This window comes from Dromiciops gliroides, chromosome 1, assembly GCF_019393635.1.
Source record: "Dromiciops gliroides isolate mDroGli1 chromosome 1, mDroGli1.pri, whole genome shotgun sequence".
In the NCBI taxonomy this organism is placed as follows: Eukaryota; Metazoa; Chordata; class Mammalia; order Microbiotheria; family Microbiotheriidae; genus Dromiciops; species Dromiciops gliroides.
The window spans coordinates 452,181,687-452,199,528 of NC_057861.1; the positions used below are offsets into that span (position 1 = coordinate 452,181,687).

Sequence of the window (17,842 nt, forward strand, 5' to 3'; positions counted from 1 at the left end):
ACATATATTCTATATATCGACAGATATAGATATTTGTACTTTGATACTATGTGCCTTATATGCAATGTTAGGAAACAGATGAGGACGAAATGTATTGGATATGTGGCTCAGGAATAAGATAGCCTAAAGACATACACTATATAACCACTTGTTATAAATACCATCTTTTCTTGAAGAATCAAAAGGCACTGGACATGAAGAACACCAAAGATCACAAAGAATTAAACTAATTATATTTTAACAGAGAAACAAATCATTACAGATATAAAAGTAACCACTGACTTGTTAAAGTACACTTCAAAATTATCACAAAAGCTAGAATAAAAATGAAAAAAATACAGCATGTAAATAATTTCAAGCTAATCAATTTAGTCAAGTTATTGGCAGTAAAATGGAAACTGAATGAGGACAAGGACATTAACACTGATTAAAATAATTTCATAGAGAATTTAACCAATGTAAATCAGCAGCCACAGCAAGGTAAGCAAAAAAATTAAGGTCTGCCTTAGTCAGCAAACGCTTTACTTTCCAAGTAGAGAAATATGATATCCAAGAACAACAAGAGCTTAGAATAAAAGATTGTTTGTAAAATCTAATGGAGAAAGATAGTGAAAAATTTTTATGTAGTATCACTTCATGAAACAGAGAAAGCAAAGAAGGGAAAAAACAGAAAGTTTGGTTTAGGAACCAACTAAACAAAATCAAAACAAGGGCATTTAAGGATGAAACTGTAAAGACAACAAACAGATAAAATATGGAGAAGTTCTGTAAAAAGGGGTTTTTTTAAATAAACTTTTCAGCAGTAACAACAGCGAAGATACTGTGCTTAGACACTAACATCAGTCCTTCATGTGATTACAGAAGTAGTAATGGCACTAGAGAGAACAAGGATGGGAAACCAAGCTGGACCAGATCAAGCATACAGAGGGGAAGTTATCTTTGCCAGAGGCCATACAACTGTGACAAAAATTACATCAAATGAATATAAAAATAAAACTCTACCACATTTTAAATTGTAGACACATATGGACATAAGATATTTTAGTTCAAAGATAATTTGTTAGCAACAAACATTTAATAATGTACCCACAAGATACTAAAAGCTAATAGCCAATCACCAACAAAAGATTTAAAATTTAAACATTTGGATGAAGGATACAGGAATAAAGCGTAAATTCAAACATAATTCTTAAAAAATATTCTTTGGTCTTAAACAGAAATCAAAACAAGTAATAAATACTAATAAAATAAACCTTTATTAAAATGAAAGTCTGGAAATTTTTTACATTAAAACTAAGGTCACAACTAAAATAAACAACTTCAAAAGAATTTCCTAACATGATTTAGTTTTAAAACTGCATATAAAATTATAATACAAATGGGCTAGTACTCAAACATTTTAATAACTTAACATTTTTGTCATCTAATAAACTTAAGGATATATAAAATAATGAAATTTCATTACAATAAAGTTTTTATTTGGTCCTTTTAGAAAAAGTAACTTGGCGTTGGTTTTTTTGCATGGCTCCAGATATGAAACAGATTACAAGGTGAAAACTCCAACACATACAGTCACTGATCCTGTTTTTAAGTTTATGTTTTTCTTGCAATTCTCTAAATGTCTCCAGTCATAATAGCGATGAACTCCTCCTGATTTACTGTGAAAGACAATATAACAGTCAGAAAAATGATTAACTCATGACTTTTTAATAGGCTAAGAATAATATTATACAAGTAAATTAAAAAGCTATGTAATATACAAATTAAAAATAAAGAGATAAAGTCTTTTATTTTCATATTCTGTTAGCAAGTCAAACATGCCTATTACCAAAAAGATAAATAAATAAAATCCTGAGTGTAAAATTCAAACAAAAATTTTGAACAAACTGGATACACAATAAATCCTCACTTGATATGCCCTGTATAATAACAAGTAGTATGTTTATTCAAATTTAACTAGGGACAAATTTTTAAAAGACTGAATTATAGATTATGAAAATAAATGAAGTTAACAAATGCTCAATAGTTCACCTTTATACAATGCTTTGCAATTTACAAAGCACTTGCACATATATTATCTCAGAGAATCACTGATAGGAGCTGGACCCAATCTTAGTAGTCATCTATCTAAAAAACAAATTCCCTTTAGGTAGCTCAGTAGTACAATGGACAGAGTGTTGGCCTGGAATCAGGAAGACCTGAGTTCAAATCTGGCTTGTGTGACCCTAGGCACATCACTTAACCTCTTTCAGCCTCAGTTTCCTAATCTGTAAAATGGGGATAACAATAATACCTACTTCTCGCAGTTATAAGGATCAAGTAAGGGACTATTGGAATGTGCTTAATATAGAGCCTGGAACATAGCAGGGACTTATATGCGTGTTCCCTTCCCTTTCTATCCATCTAAATTCTTAAATACCTCCAAATGGTGACAGAGAACTCTCTAGCTCATGATGCAGTTCATGCTATTTTTGGCAGCTATCATTGTTAGGAATTTTTTCTTTATACTGAGAAGAATTAGATTATAAAACTAATATACTGTAAAACTCCTTGAAGTCAAAGATGGCATAATTTTTCACCTTTGTATTCCTAATTCCAGGCATACGGTACTTTTGCAAACAGTAGGCATTTAATAAACTTGTTAAAATGAAATTTACCCATCTATAACTTGAAAATAAAGCCAAATATTTTGTTTTAAATCACCTACATTTCCTAAAGTATCCCTCAGGCATCTTCTATAATAAAGGGTGGGAGGGAGTCCAAAACCAACCAAGACATAGCAAAAATCCGATCATTCATCATATGCAGTATTCCATACCCACAGCCCCCAACCTTTACAACAAAGGACGTGGACACAGGGGTGGGAGAGGAGGAGTTACTTTCTTATATCTCTTATTTAGAGTTATTACAATTTCACAGCATTGTTCTAATAGTTTTGTTGGTAGCTAATCAGTGTATATTTTCCTGGTTCTACTTACTTCACTCTTGTATCAGTACATAAGTCTTTTAATTATTTTCTGTATTCATGATATGAATCACTTTGGGGGGGGGGGTGAGGCAATTGGGGTTAAGTGACTTGCCCAGGGTCACACAGCTAGTGTCAAGTGTCTGAGTTCAAATTTGAACTCAGGTCCTCCTGAATCCAGGGCTGGTGCTCTATCCACTGCGCCACCTCGCTGCCCCCTATTCATCACTTTTTATAGCACAGTAATATTCCATTATACTCATGTACCACAACTTGTTTAGTTACTGCCCAACTGATAGGCATATACTACTTCCAGTTCTTTGCTACTATAAAAAGTAATACAATACTGCTATCAATATATTGGTACATATGGTACCTTTCTTTTTATCACTGAATCTCTTTAAATTGAATCTCTATCAAGAGGATCTCTGGGATCAAAGGACAAAAATATAATTGCCTTCTAAAACAATTAATCCAATTCAGAACTCAGTGAACAGTGTATTAATGTGAACATCTTTTCACATTCCCTCCAACTCTATCCCCCAATCTTTTATCTTTTCCAATTTGTTGAGTTGTGAGGTAAAACTTCAGATATGTTTTGATTTTCATTTCTCTTCCTTTCATTTCTCTTAATTGAGGAAATACTGAAAGAGAAAACTGAAAAATCCATTCATATGGTTACTGCTTTGCAATTCTTCTTTTGATAACTGTTCATTTATATCTTTTAACCACTAACCTATTAGGAAATTGTTTTTATTCTTAGATATTTCTGTTGGTTGCCTATATATCTGGGTTTTCAGACTCTTATCAGAAATATCTAATATCAAGGTTTTCCTACAAATCCAGTTTTCCTTCTTATCCTTATTAATTTTGTTCATTTTCTATATCTAATTAACTGTGTTCATGAAAAAAATTTTCAATTCATATGACCAAAATTATCTGTTATATATTTTATGATCATCTATCCCTGTTTGGTTAAGAAGTCACATCTTATGCATAACCCTTTGACCCAGCAATACCACTATTGGGTCTTTTTCCCAAAGAGATCATAAAAAAGGGAAAAGGACCCACATATACAAAAATATAGCTGCTCTTTTTGTAGTGCCAAGGAATTGGAAACTGAGGGGCTGCCCATCAATTGGGGAATGGCTGAATAAGTTGTGGCATATGAATGTAATGGAATTCTATTGTGCTGTAAGAAAAGATGAGCAGGCAAATTTCAGAGAAACATGGAAGGACTCGCATGAACTGATGATGAGTGAGATGAGCAGAACCAGGAGAACATTGTAACGGTATCATCAACATTACGTGTTGATCAATTGTGATAGACTTGATTCTTCTTAGCAATACAACGGTACAAGATAGTTCCAAAGGATTCATGATGGAAAAGGCTCTCCAAATCCAGAAAAAAACAAAGAACTGTGGAATATGGATGCAGATTGAACCATACTATTTCTTTTGTTTTGGGTGCCATTGTTTTTCTTTTTTGAGGTTTTTCCTTTTTGCTCTGGTTCTTCTCTTATAATGTGACTGATGCAGAAATATGTTTAATGTTATTATACATACATAACCTATATGAGATTACTTGCTGTCTTGGGGAGGGGGGAAGGAAGAGGAGGGAGGGAGAAAAATCTGAAACTAGAAATCTTATAAAAACAAATGTTGGAAACTATCTCTACATGCAAATGGAAAATAATAAAATGCTTTTATAATTTAAAAAAAAGTTTGTACTATCACACATATGTTGCATGTAATGCCCACCTGTGATCAGCATATTAGTATATTGTTTCTGGTTTTAAATTGTATCCTGGGGCAGCTAGGTGGCACAGTAGATAGAGCACCGGCCCTGGATTCAGGAGGACCTGAGTTCAAATCCAGCCTCAGACACTTAACATTTACTAGCTGTGTGACCCTGGGCAAGTCACTTAACCCCATTTGCCTCACCAAAAATAAACAAATAAATAAATAAAATTGTATCCTGACAGATTATATTATATATTATATTGAAGGCCTTTGATGCCTTCAATAAACATTGTTTTATTAAAAAAAATTAAAAAGTCACATCTTACTGTTTACATTCCTACTTGGGAAGGTGATACCTGTAACTCACAAGAACACTCTCATTGTTAGAGCAGTTAGAAGGAGTATGTGTATAGAGAGAGAGAGAGAGAGAGAGAGACATAGGGCAAAGGTGTGAATTGAATATGATGGGATGATATCTATAAAAGTAAAATTAAGGGGTGGGAAAGAGGAATGCACTGATATAAAGGGAATAGGAGAGGTAGAATGGGGTAAATTATTTCACATAAAAGAGGCAAGAAAGAGCTTTTACAGAGGAGGGGTAAATGGGGGAGGTGTTGGGTAACACTTGAACCTTATTCTCATCAGAACTGGCTCAAAGAGAGAATAACATACATACTCAGTTGGGTATAGAAATCTATCTTATCCTCCAGGAAAGTAGGAGGGGAAGGGGATTAAAAAAAGAGGGAGCAGAGAGCTGACAGAAGGGTGTGCAGATTGGGCGAGGCAGTAGTCAGAAGCAAAATAATTTTGAGAAGGGACAGGGTGAAAGGAAAGAGAATAGAATAAATGGGGAGGAATGATGAAGGAAAATACATTTGGTAATCATAACTGTGAGATAATTTTTGAAGCATTTCTCTGACAAAGGCCTCATTTCTCAAATATACAAAGAACTGAGTCAAATTTTAAAAATAAGATCTATTCCCCAATTGATAAATGGCCAAAAGATATGATCAGCTAGTTTTCAGATGAAGTAATCAAAGCTATCTATTGCTATATGAAAAAATGCTCTAAATCACTAGTGACTGGAGAAATGAAAATTAAAACAATTCTGAGGTACTACCTCACACCTATTAGATGGGCTTAATAGTAAAGAAAAGAAAATGACAAATGCTGGAAGGGATGTAGGAAAACTGAGACACTAATGCAGTTGTGAACTGATTCAACCATGCTGGAGGGCAATTTGGAACTATGCCCAAAGGGCTATAAAACTGTGTATACCTTTTGATCTAGGTCTGTATCCCAAAGAGATCATAAAAAAGGGGAAAAGACCCACATGTACAAAAATATTTATAGCAGCTCCTTTCTGGTGGCAAAGAATTATAAATTGAAGGGATGGGGCCCAACAATTGGGGAATGGCTGAACAAGTTGTAATACATGTTTTTGATGGAATATCATTGTGCTATAAGAAATGAGCAGGATGACCTCAGAAAAACCTAGAAAGACTTACATGAACTGAAGCAAACTGAAATGAGTATAACCAAGAAAACATTGTACACAATAACAGCAATATTGTAGGATTGTAATATTGTAACTGTGAATGACTTAGCTATTCTCAGCAATACAGTGATCCAAGACAATTCTGAAGGACTTAGGATGAAAAATGCTATCTATTCCCAGAGGGGAAAGAAAAAAACAAAAACAAAAACAAAAAAACCTGATACAGTCTGAATACAGAGCAGAGCATTTTTTTTTAACTTTCCTTATTTTTCTTGAGTTGTTTTTTTTTTTTTGGTCTGTGTTTTCTTTTACAACATGACTAAGATGGAAATATGTTTTGCCTGACTACATATGTATAACCTATATTAAATTGCTTGCCTTTTAGATGAGTGAGGTTGGGAGGGAGGGAGAGAATTTGGAACTCAAAATTTTAAAAACAAATGTTAAAAATTGTTTTACATATAATTGGGGGAAAACAAACAAACAAAAGGGGCAACTAGGTGGCACAGTGGATAAAGCACCAGCCCTGTATTCAGGAGGACCTGAGTACAAATCCGGCCTCAGACACTTGACACTTACTGGCTGTGTGACCCTGAGCAAGTCACTTAACCCTCATTGCCCCACCAAAAAAAAAAAAAAAAAATCATGTAATTAGGGAGAAAATCAAATACTAATTGTATAATTTTTTAAAAGAAAAAAAGTCATGTGCTAGCCAAAGCTAAAAGTTTCTCTAGTTCTCTTCTAGTATTGTTGTCCTTGCTATTGTTTTTAACAATATAGCTTACTATTCAGAGGTTATACATGCATTTTGAATTTCTGTGATATACAGTATAATATGCTGATCTATACCTAATTTCAGTTGGTCTATTTTCCAGTTTTCCCAGCAATTCTTGTCAAATATTTAGTTCTTGCCCAAGTGATTTGTGTTTTGGGGTTTACTGAACACTACGTTCAATTTTTTTTTTTTATTCTTCCTTATCTACTTATTTTCCATCTTTGTGCTCAGAGTACATAGCATATATTAGGTGCTCAACAATTAAGGTCTGTTAAAGGAAATAGTTGAAAGTTGCAAGTATCAGAAGTTTCCATTTTATTTCTTATTCTTAATGCCATCCTATGAAGCAGGATAGGTAGGTATTTTAAAATAAGGACTCAATTTCATAGGTGAGGAAGCAAAAATTATGAGAAGTAATTTGTTCCAAAGTAACTGGGAGCACTTGGACAAGAAGCCTAAACTAGTACTCTTTCTACAAAACCATGCTTCACTACCACTTGGAAAAAATATACTGGATTTAATAACTAATAGACAAGAATTAATTTGTAATCAGCACATTATATGTATATGTGAATATGTGCTGCTAAAAATGCTAGAAAAAATCTGATTTCTTAAAGAAGCCTAACCATCCATCTTACAATTTCTAAACTATCAAATGTGTTCAGCAAACTCTTCATAATTATATTTGAACCTATCATGTGCCTAGATTAGTGAGGTCCTAATTACTGAGATTTTCCTCTCATGAATCACTGCCTTCTAACGGCAGAGACTTGTGTAGTTCAATGAAAGAAACCATGAACTATGCCCTACAGGATTACCCAAGGTAGACAGGTCATACTAGAGAGTTTGGACAAAAGGTGATCCACTGGAGAAGGAAATGGCACACCACTCCAGTACCTCTGCTAAGAAAAGAGCTATGGACAGTATTAAAATGACGAAAGATATGACACTAGAAGATGATTCAGCCCCTCAGGTCAAAAGGTGTCCAACACATTACTGGGGAAGAACAGAGGACAACTACAAGTATCTCCAGGACTAATGAAGCAGCTGGATCAAAGCCAAAAGGAAGTTCAGCTGCAGATGTGTCCAGAAAAGTTCAATGATGTAAAGAACAATATCACAAAGGACCTGGAATATAAGATCTATGAAACAAGGTAAGCTGGATGTGGTCAAACAGGAGATAGAAAGATTAAACATCCAAGATCTTGGGTGTCAGTGAACTTAGGATGGGAGTGGGTTAATTTAATCGAGGTGATCATTACATATATTGCTGTGAGCAAGAATCTCTTAGAAGAAATGGAGTAACCATTGTAGTCAATAAAAGGGTGATGAAAGCACCCTTTTATTGGGTATAATCTCAAAAATGGGGTATACTGGGGGTATAATCTCAAAAATGACAGAATGGTATATATTTGAATCTAAGGCAAATCATTCAGTATCACAGCAGTACAAATCTATGATCCAACCACTGCAACCAAAGAGGCCAAACTTAGTTCTTTAAAGACCTACAATATCTTCTAGAAATAACAGCCCCCAAAAGAGCTCACATTCACCATAGAGGATCAGAATGCTAAAGTAGGAAATCAAAAGATAATAGGAATAACAGACAAGGTTGGCCTTGGAGTACAAAATGAAGCAGGATACAAACTAATAGAGTTCTGTCACAATAACTTACTGGTCATAGCTAACACTCTTTTTCAACAACTCAAAAGTCAACGCTACACATGGACATCACCAGATGGTCAATAAAGAAATAAGATTGATTATATACTTTGGAGCCAAAAGTGGAAAAGCTCTATGCAGTAAGAAAGACCTAGAGCTGACTATGGCTCAGATCATGCGCTTCTTACTGCAAAATTCAGACTTAAATTGAAAAAAAGCAAGAAAACTATCAAACCATATAGGGATGATCCAAATAGCATCCCTTATGAACATGAAGTGGAAATGATGGCATTAGGTCTGATAGAGACTATGCCTGAAGAAATATGGACAGAAGTTTATAATACTATACAAGAAGAATCAACAAGAAAATTCCCCACCCCCCAAAAAAGAGCAAGAAAGCAAAATAGCTGTCTAATGAAGCTTTACAAATAGCTGAGGAAAGAAGAAAAAGTCAAAGGGAAAGAAAAAGGGAAAGATATACCCAACTGAATGCAAAATTCCAGAGAACAGTAAGGAGAGATGAGGTTTTCTTAAATGAGCAATACAAAGAAATAAAAAGCAACAGAATGGGAAAGATATCTCTTCAAGAAAATTAGAGATAACAAGGGAATGTTTCTTGCAAAAATGGGCATGATAAGACAAAAATGGTAGGGACTTAACAGAAGTAAAAGAGATTAATAAGAGGTGGCAAGAATATACAAAGGAACTATACAAGAAAGATCTTAACATCACTGATAACCACATTGGTGTGATTACTGGTCCAGAGCCAGACATCCTGGAAAACGAAAGCAAGTAGGCCTTAGGAAGCATAGTGCTAGCAACAATAAGACCAGTGGAGGTGATGGAATTCCAGCTGACCTATTTAAAATCTAAACAGATGATGCTGCTAAAGTGCTGAACTCAATATGCAAGCAAATTTGGAAAACACAACAATGGCTACTAGCTTAGAAAAGATTGGTTTATTTCCCAATCCAAAAAAAGGGCAATACCAAAAAAATGTTCAAATTACCAAACAACTGGGCTCATTTCATATTCCAGCAAGATAATGCTCAAGATTCTGAAAGCTAGCCTTCAGGAATACGTAAACCAAGAATTACCAGAATAGGCTGGTTTTTGAAGAGGCAGAGGAACTAGAAACCAAACTGCCAACATTCTCTAGATTATGCAGAAAATAAAGAAGTTCCAGAAAAACATCTACTTCTGCCTCAGTGACTAAACTAAAGCCTTTGACTTTGATCTATAGATCATGACAAAATGTTGCAAGTCCTCAAAGAGCCATGGGAGCACCAATCATCTTACCTGTATCCTGAGGAACCTGTGTGCAGGCCAAGATTCAACAGTTAGAGCCAAGCATTAAATAACTGATTAAGATTAGAAAAGGAATATGACAAGGCTATATGTTGTCACCTTATTTAACTCATATGCAGAGTAAATCATGCAAAATGCCAAGTTAAATGAATCAAAAGCCATAATTAAGTTTGCTGGGAAAAAATATCAACAGCCTCAAACAATACTACTATGGTGACAGACACGAAAAAGAATTAAGAAGCCTCTTGATGAGCATGAAAGAGGAGAATGTAAAAGCTAGCTTGAAGCTTAACATCATAAAAACTAAGACCATGCCTAAGGACTATAAAACTCTGCATATGAACTTCAAACTTTAAATAAAAATGTTTATTAAAAAAAAATTTTTATACCCTTAGACCCAGCAATACCACTACTAGTTCTGTATCCTAAAGAGATCATAAAAGAGAGAAAAGTACCCACATGTACAAAAATATAACAGCTCTATCTGTGGTGGCAAAGAATTGGAAATTGAGGGAATGTCCATCAATTGAGGAATAGTTGAACAAGTGGTGGTATATGAATATAATGGAATACTATTGTACTCTAAGAAATGATGAGCAGGCAGATTTCAGAAAAACCTGGAAAGACTACCATGAACTGATGCTGAGCAAAGTGGGCAGAACCAGGAGAACACTGTGCATAGTAATAACAACATTGTACGATGATCAACTGTGATAGTTAGCTCTCCTCAGTAATACAGTGATCCAAGACAATTTCAAAAGACTAAGGATAGAAAATGCTATCCACATCCAGAGAAAGAATTATGGAGTCTGACTGAATGCAAATTGAGGCATGCTGTTTTCAATTTTTTTGTTGTTTTTTCTTTCACATGATTTTTCACTTTTGTTCTGATTTTTCTTTCTCAACATGACTAATTTGGAAATATGTTTAACATGACTGTATTGTATAACCTAAAACAAACAAACAAACAACAAAAAAAAAAAACCCTAAGATTTTAGCAACTAGTCCTATCACTTCTTGACAAATACAGGGAAAAGAAATGGAAGCAATATACAATTTTATATTCTTGGTCTCAAAGACGACTGCTGACAGTACCTGCAGCCGTGAAATTAAAACGCACTTGGCTCCTTGGAAGGAAAGCTATTGCAAATCTGAACAGCATACTAAAAAGCAGAGACATCACCTTACTAACAAAGGTCGATATAGACAAAGCTATGGTTTTTCCAGTAGCAATGTATGACTGTGAGAGTTGGACTATAAGGAAAGCTGAATGCCATAGAACTGACACTTTTGAATTGTAATGCTGCATAAGACTTTTCAGAGTCCCTTGGACAGCAAGATCAAATCAGTCAGTAGCTAAAATAATTAATTCAGACTATTCACTGGGAGGTCAAATACTGCAGCTGAAGTTTAAATACTTTGGCCACATAATGAGAAGACAGGACTCAATGGAAAAGACCCTGATGTTGGGAAAGATTGAAGGCAAAAGAAAAGGAGATGGCAGAGAATGAGATAATGTCATGGAAGCAAAGAACAGGAGCTTGAACAGACTTCGTTCGAAAGTGGCGGACAGAAGGGCATGGTGTGCTATGGTCCACGGGGTCACAAAGAGTTGAACACAACTAAACAACAAAAAAAATTAATGAGATTTTATTATACTTTGTAAAACTTCATCAGAGTATTATTGTTTGACAGTGATAGAAAACTAATGTTTTAGTTAAAACAATTCAAAAGTGATTATAGCCTAAAACTGAATAGAGAAAATAATTATAAGATTTTCTGAATACTAATTGCAATTAACATTTTACTTGATAATTACAATGATGTTAAAGAAAACAACCTGGAAAAATTTTAGAACTCTGTTCAATGCAGTGACTCCCAACTCTTGCAAAGAGGAAGCAGAATAGAAATAAGGAATGAAGTACATATTTTCAAACATGACCAATGAATTACTGGTTTTGTTTGACCACATTTATTTGTTATACAGGAGGATTCTACTGAAGAGTGTTAAAGGGCAGTGAGTGACAACGATCTAAAAAACACTACATCAATAAACTTAAAAAACTAATGATTACTGCAAAAGTAACATGAAAATTATTAATTAAGGCACATGTAAGTGAAGTTATTTGTAAATAAGAACAAGACAGCAATCTAGGAATAAGGTGATAACAGCCTTACTAAGTTTAACCAAAATATCTGCAGTTAAAAGAAAAATTCAGAAACAACCAATTTCATAGGATGTCAGAGCTGGAAGGGACCTGAGAAATTATCTTTGTCCTATCTCTTCATTTTATAGATAAGGAAACTGAGCCTGAACAGTAAGGTAACTTGCTCAAGATCACATAGAACACTGCAGAGCCAGGAATAGAACCAGTCTCCTTTAAGACCTATTATTTCAGGCAGCTAGGTGGCACAGTGGATAAAGCACGAGCCCTGGATTCAGGAGGACCTGAGTTCAAATCGAACCTCAGACACTTGACACTTACTAGCTGTGTGTCCCTGGGCAAGTCACTTAACCCTCATTGCCCCACCCCCTCCCCCAAATAAGATTATTTCTAATATACTACTATTTCTCTATTCAAAAAAATTCATAAAAAGGAAGCCCATGAGAGTAAAATCGCAAATGAATTAAGTAGTATATTCCCTATTGTCAGAATACTTGGTGTTTAATGAACCCTAAAAAACAAGATTTAGTCTTTAAGACATAGCACATCACAAATTATTCACAGCAATTATGGTATAGTAGAAAGAATACAAGATCAGAGCTGAGGAACCCTGGTCCTAATCCCAAGATTGGAGAGAAAAGTAAAATCAGCTGTAAGACATCATTCCTAACTTAAGGAGCTTACAACCTAGTGGATACTAGCCTGAGCAGTATAAATTTAAATAGGGTAGAACAATAGACTTTTAAGGTGGTGAAGAGCATGATATTGTTTTACATATCAAACAGATTTATGAATAATTTATTCAGCAAATAAAAAAGCAAAGCACAAATCCCTTCTTACTCAAAAATCAACTTCTTTCGATCTTCCATAATGAGAAATCTTCAATATTTGGATTTAAATAAAGTTTGGTATGGGAAGTTCTAAATTAACAAACATTTCCACAATGAGTTTAAAATACATTTTTAAGTTCATTTAAAACACTGTAATGTATTAAATGAACATAGACAGCAAGGTAGTATCATGGTTAGAGCTTTTGATCCAAGATTTGAATCCTGCCTCAAACACTTACGAGCTACATGACCTTGGGCAAGTTACTAAACCTGTCTGCCTCAATTTTCTCATCTATTAAACTGAGATAACACCACCACCTACTTCAAAGAGTTATTCTGAGGATTATATAAAAGTAATATATGTAGGGGCAGCTAGGTGGCACAGTGGATAGAGCACCAGCCCTGGAGTCAGGAGGACCTGAGTTCAAATTCAGCCTCAGACACTTAACACTTACTAGCTGTGTGACCCTGGGCAAGTCACTTAAACCTCAATTGCCTCACCAAAAAAAAAAAAAGATAATATATGTAAAGCACTTTGAAAATCATGAGGAACTATATTTAGCTATTTATTTATTTTGTAAATAATATTTTTACTTTTTTCCAATTACATATAAAAATAGTTATCAACATCCATTTTTTATAAGATTTTGGGTTCCAAATTTTTCTCCTTCCCTCTTCCCTAAGAAAGCAAGTAATCTGATTTAGGTTATACACATGCAATCATATTAAACATATTTCCAAATTAGTCATGTTGAGAAAGAAAAATCAGAACAAAAAAGGAAAACCATGAAAAACAAAAAACAACTGAAAACACTATGCCTCAATCTGCAGACTCCATAATTCTTTCTCTGGATGTGGATTGCATTTTCCATCCTGAGTCTTTTGAAATTGTCTTGGATCACTGTATTACTGAGAAGAGCTAACTCTATCATAGTTGATCATCATACAATATTGCTATTACTATGCACAGCGTTCTCCTGGTTCTGCCCACTTTGCTCAGTATCAGTTCATGGTAGTCTTTCCGGATTTTTCTGAAATCTGCCTGCTCATCATTTCTTAGAGTACAATAGTATTCCATTATATTTATATACCACCACTTGTTCAACCATTCCCCAATTAATGGATATTCCCTCAATTTCCAATTCTTTGCCACCACAAAAAGAGCTGTTATAAATATTTTTGTACGTGTGGGTCCTTTTTCCTTTTTTATGATCTCTTTGGGAAACAGACCTAGTAGTGGCATTGCTGGATCAAAGGTTTTGCAGTTTTATAGCCATGATTATAGGGCATAATTCTAAATTACTCTCCAGAATGATTGGATCAGTTCACAACTCTACCAACAATGTATTAGTATCTCAATTTTCCCACATTTTCTCCAACATTTATCATTTTCCTTTTCTGTCATGTTAGCCAATCTGATAGGTATGAGGTGTACTTCAGTTGTTTTAATTTGCATTTCTCTAATCAATAGTGATTTAGAGAATTTTTTCATATGACCAAATATAGCTTTAATTTCTTCATCTGAAAAGTGTCAAATTATATTTATATATTAATGGCTAGTAATAGTTAATGAGTTTCATTGCTCAATGAGAAAATATACTTATTTCAAAAAAGGAAATATTAAGGAAAAGTAACCCCAAAAGGAAAGGAAATTTGATTACTACCAGAATCACCCATGGTGTCTTTGCATATTTGATATCATACTATTTTTATGTGAAAACTGCTTGTGTTTTCAGATCTTCCTATTGCTAATATGTCAGTGTTTTCCCTTCTTCTTCCTTCACAATATTTTATAAATTAATCATTACAATGGTTGTTAACTTAATAATGACTTATTTATATACCATTTTTCAGTGACCCAATGCTTTACATATATTCTCATTCAATCCTCACAACCATAAATATGAAAAACATTTTCTCTATTTTATACAGGATGAAGAAATCCATAACAGTTCAATGGACTGTAACTGAATCTTAGAATTTTAGAGCTGGACAGGTCCTTAAGATTCATCTAGCCCAAGCCTTTCATTTTACAGATAAGGAAATTTTATTATGCCACAATGTAAAGCTCAAACAAATAATAACCAACAAATATTTAATCATTTTATACCACAAAAGAGACACTTGATTTCAATTTTTTTTTCACTTGCTTTCAAGATTAAATTATCTTCGAGAGGAATTATACAGAGGCATGCTATTCACTCTCCTGACAGAAGAGTGGATGATGGACTCAAGATGCACAATTAAACATATATTTTTGGATGTGACAAATGTGTGGATTTGTTTTGCTTGACTGTTTATTAATTACAACAGGTATGGTTTTCTCGATTTGGCAGAAGAGGGGAGCTACCGCCCCAAAAAAGAAGAAAAGATGATCACTGAAGTATTTTTTTTAATGCAAAGAAGAGAGCTGAAGGAAGTTCAGAAAGAGAGAGAGACAAGGACAGCTTTGAAAATAACACACGGCATTCATTATAGAGTTTTTAACAGCAAGCATGAACATAGAGATTTGTTTTTTTCACAAATAATCTTTTTTTCTATACTATTTTGCATATGGAAATTATTTGAGAGTATGTTAAATTCAAAAAATTTTAAAATAAAATTTTAAAAAAGAATAACCTTTTTATTTTATACAACTTTGGGGGGAGATTCTGTGTCAATATCATATATTTTATAATTATAACTTGTTACTCTGTGCTAAAAACAGATTTTTTGCTTTACTTCACTTAACTCCTCATTCACCATCCTTTTAACACCCTACAAGAAAAAAATAGGAAAAACCCACTATTTTTAAATTTCCCAATATGTTATATATTTTAAGAAATTTTTTAAGGATAGAGAAAATTGGGAAAGAATATATGGAAAAACCAAAAACTGGTTTAGTGATTAGTAAATAGAATATATGAGGAAAAATTTTTTTAAAACTTGGATTTTGTTTGCTAAGAATTGATTTTATCAACTTTACGCATATGAAGCATTGTTATAAAAAAGATGTCTAGATCTCCATCTAGAGAAAAATGCACTAAATGTACAGTAAGAAAAATTCATATTAGATATTAAAACTTGTCAGTGAATCAGATTCCTAAGTCATTATGGAATTTTATTCCCTGAAGATCTTTGAGAAGAAGCAGGCATCCATATACACACAGCTATCTGTTTAAATCTGAGTTCAGGTCCAGTGAAAGAAGGAAGGACTAGACCATTCCAGTTTATGATGAGAATAAAGATATAAGAATCAATCTACTAGGCAATAAGAATTTATATCTGTGTTTCAGTTGCAACCAATGGCTTAGAAAAAGTAGAATGAATGCTATATGCCTTTTAAGTCATACTACATTGAAAGAAATTATAAGGGACCTACAGAAAAGAACTTTTTGGTAATATCAATATTAAATATTTTAACATGTTTATCATACTTTAAAAATCACAAAAGAGCTCAAGCCTACATTTAAAATAATTAAATGTTAACATTGTCTCCTAATTTTTTTTCTAACTTTGTTACAATCAAAGAATCTGAGTTGAGACTTGAGGCCATCTAGTCCAACCTGTAATTTAACAAGAACGCTCACTACAATATTCCTACAAGTGGTCATCCAGACTTCATTTGAAGACTTCTACGAAGGAGACAGGGATAGGTGGGCAGGAAGACACCTTCTGAAGCTAACTCGACTCCACAATTGGACAGCTCTGTTAGAAAGTTTTTCCTCACATAAAGCAAAAATTTGCCTCACTGCAAATTCCATCTGCTATTACTATTCTACTCTCTGAGTAGAACAAGTCTCACCTACCTGTGAGAAAATAATTATTAATAAACTTCTTAGGGACCCAGGGATCAATCCTTTCTCTCCCCCACCCCCCACCCCTACCCCCTCACTCCAGAAAATCAAGTTCTCCTAGACAAATTTCATCCAATCTCATCTGGGACAAACCCAAGAGAACCAAAAAAATGGAGGTAGATTCTTTTGTCTAGATTGCTGAAGGACTGATGGGATTAAACCACACCTAGATGACTTTGGCTTGAGCAACTTGAGGGGTTTGGGGTTTTTTTGCATTCTTTTCCCTGATGTGCACCTTCAAGTCATGTCAAATAATAGAGTTGAATGATGCTAACCAATTAGATCTGTTTGATATATAATGACCTAATTAGCTTTGATCAATGTTTAAGGACCCACCTCTACCAAAAGAAGATAAAAACCCTTGGAAAAAGCCACATGAGGACTTCTGGGACACCTTCTGGGTCTCTCTTGGTTCTCTGAGGCCACATGGTCTCTGTCTCAGTCTCACTGGCTCCCTTGGCTCTCTGAGACCATTTGGACTGTCTCTCTTGCTTTCTCACTCTCTCAGAAACCCAAGAGACCACATGTTGTCTCTCTGGGAGACCACATGGATCTTTGGGGACTTTTCTCCTGCTTATGCTAACTGGCATGCTGAAGCTCTCTCCCTGCTTTCTCTACCACATAGCCTGAGATCATGAGAAGTTAGGGAGACATGTGGTCAATCCTTTACTGGTATAATATTGATAAATTAGTAATGTACTTACCCAAAACTGGTGTCTATAGTAATTGTTTTCAATGCAACATGCCTTATACAATTAAATACAGATAGCTCTCAATTTCCCATACCCCAATCAAGTCTTCTCCAGGCTAAAGAAACTCAAGAGTTCCTTCCACTAATCTTTGTATGATATGGTCTCAAGTAAGTCAGTGAACATGTATGTGTGTGTGTGTGTGTGTATATACACATACATATATATAAGAAAGTTCTAAATTAAGTTTATGAAATTATATCTATTAAACATGGCTGGTTTTAGAATTTAAGTGAGTTAACAGCATTATCCTTGAGTCTTAAGTCACTAATTTTTAATTTCAAATTTAAGTTTTTTAAATCCATTATGGC

General features: G+C 34.2%; 1 protein-coding gene across 1 annotated transcript in view; it reads right to left on the bottom strand.

Moving 5' to 3' along the window:
* Positions 1–209: 209 nt before the first annotated feature.
* The window catches only part of CETN3 (centrin 3), a 44,967-nt gene continuing 27,334 nt past the window's right edge, over positions 210–17,842 (bottom strand). Inside the window, exon 5 of the mRNA XM_043971768.1 lies at positions 210–1,658. Within this exon, the coding sequence (XP_043827703.1) occupies positions 1,615–1,658 (44 nt within the window). The 3' untranslated portion in view covers positions 210–1,614. The remainder of the gene's footprint in view (positions 1,659–17,842) is intronic.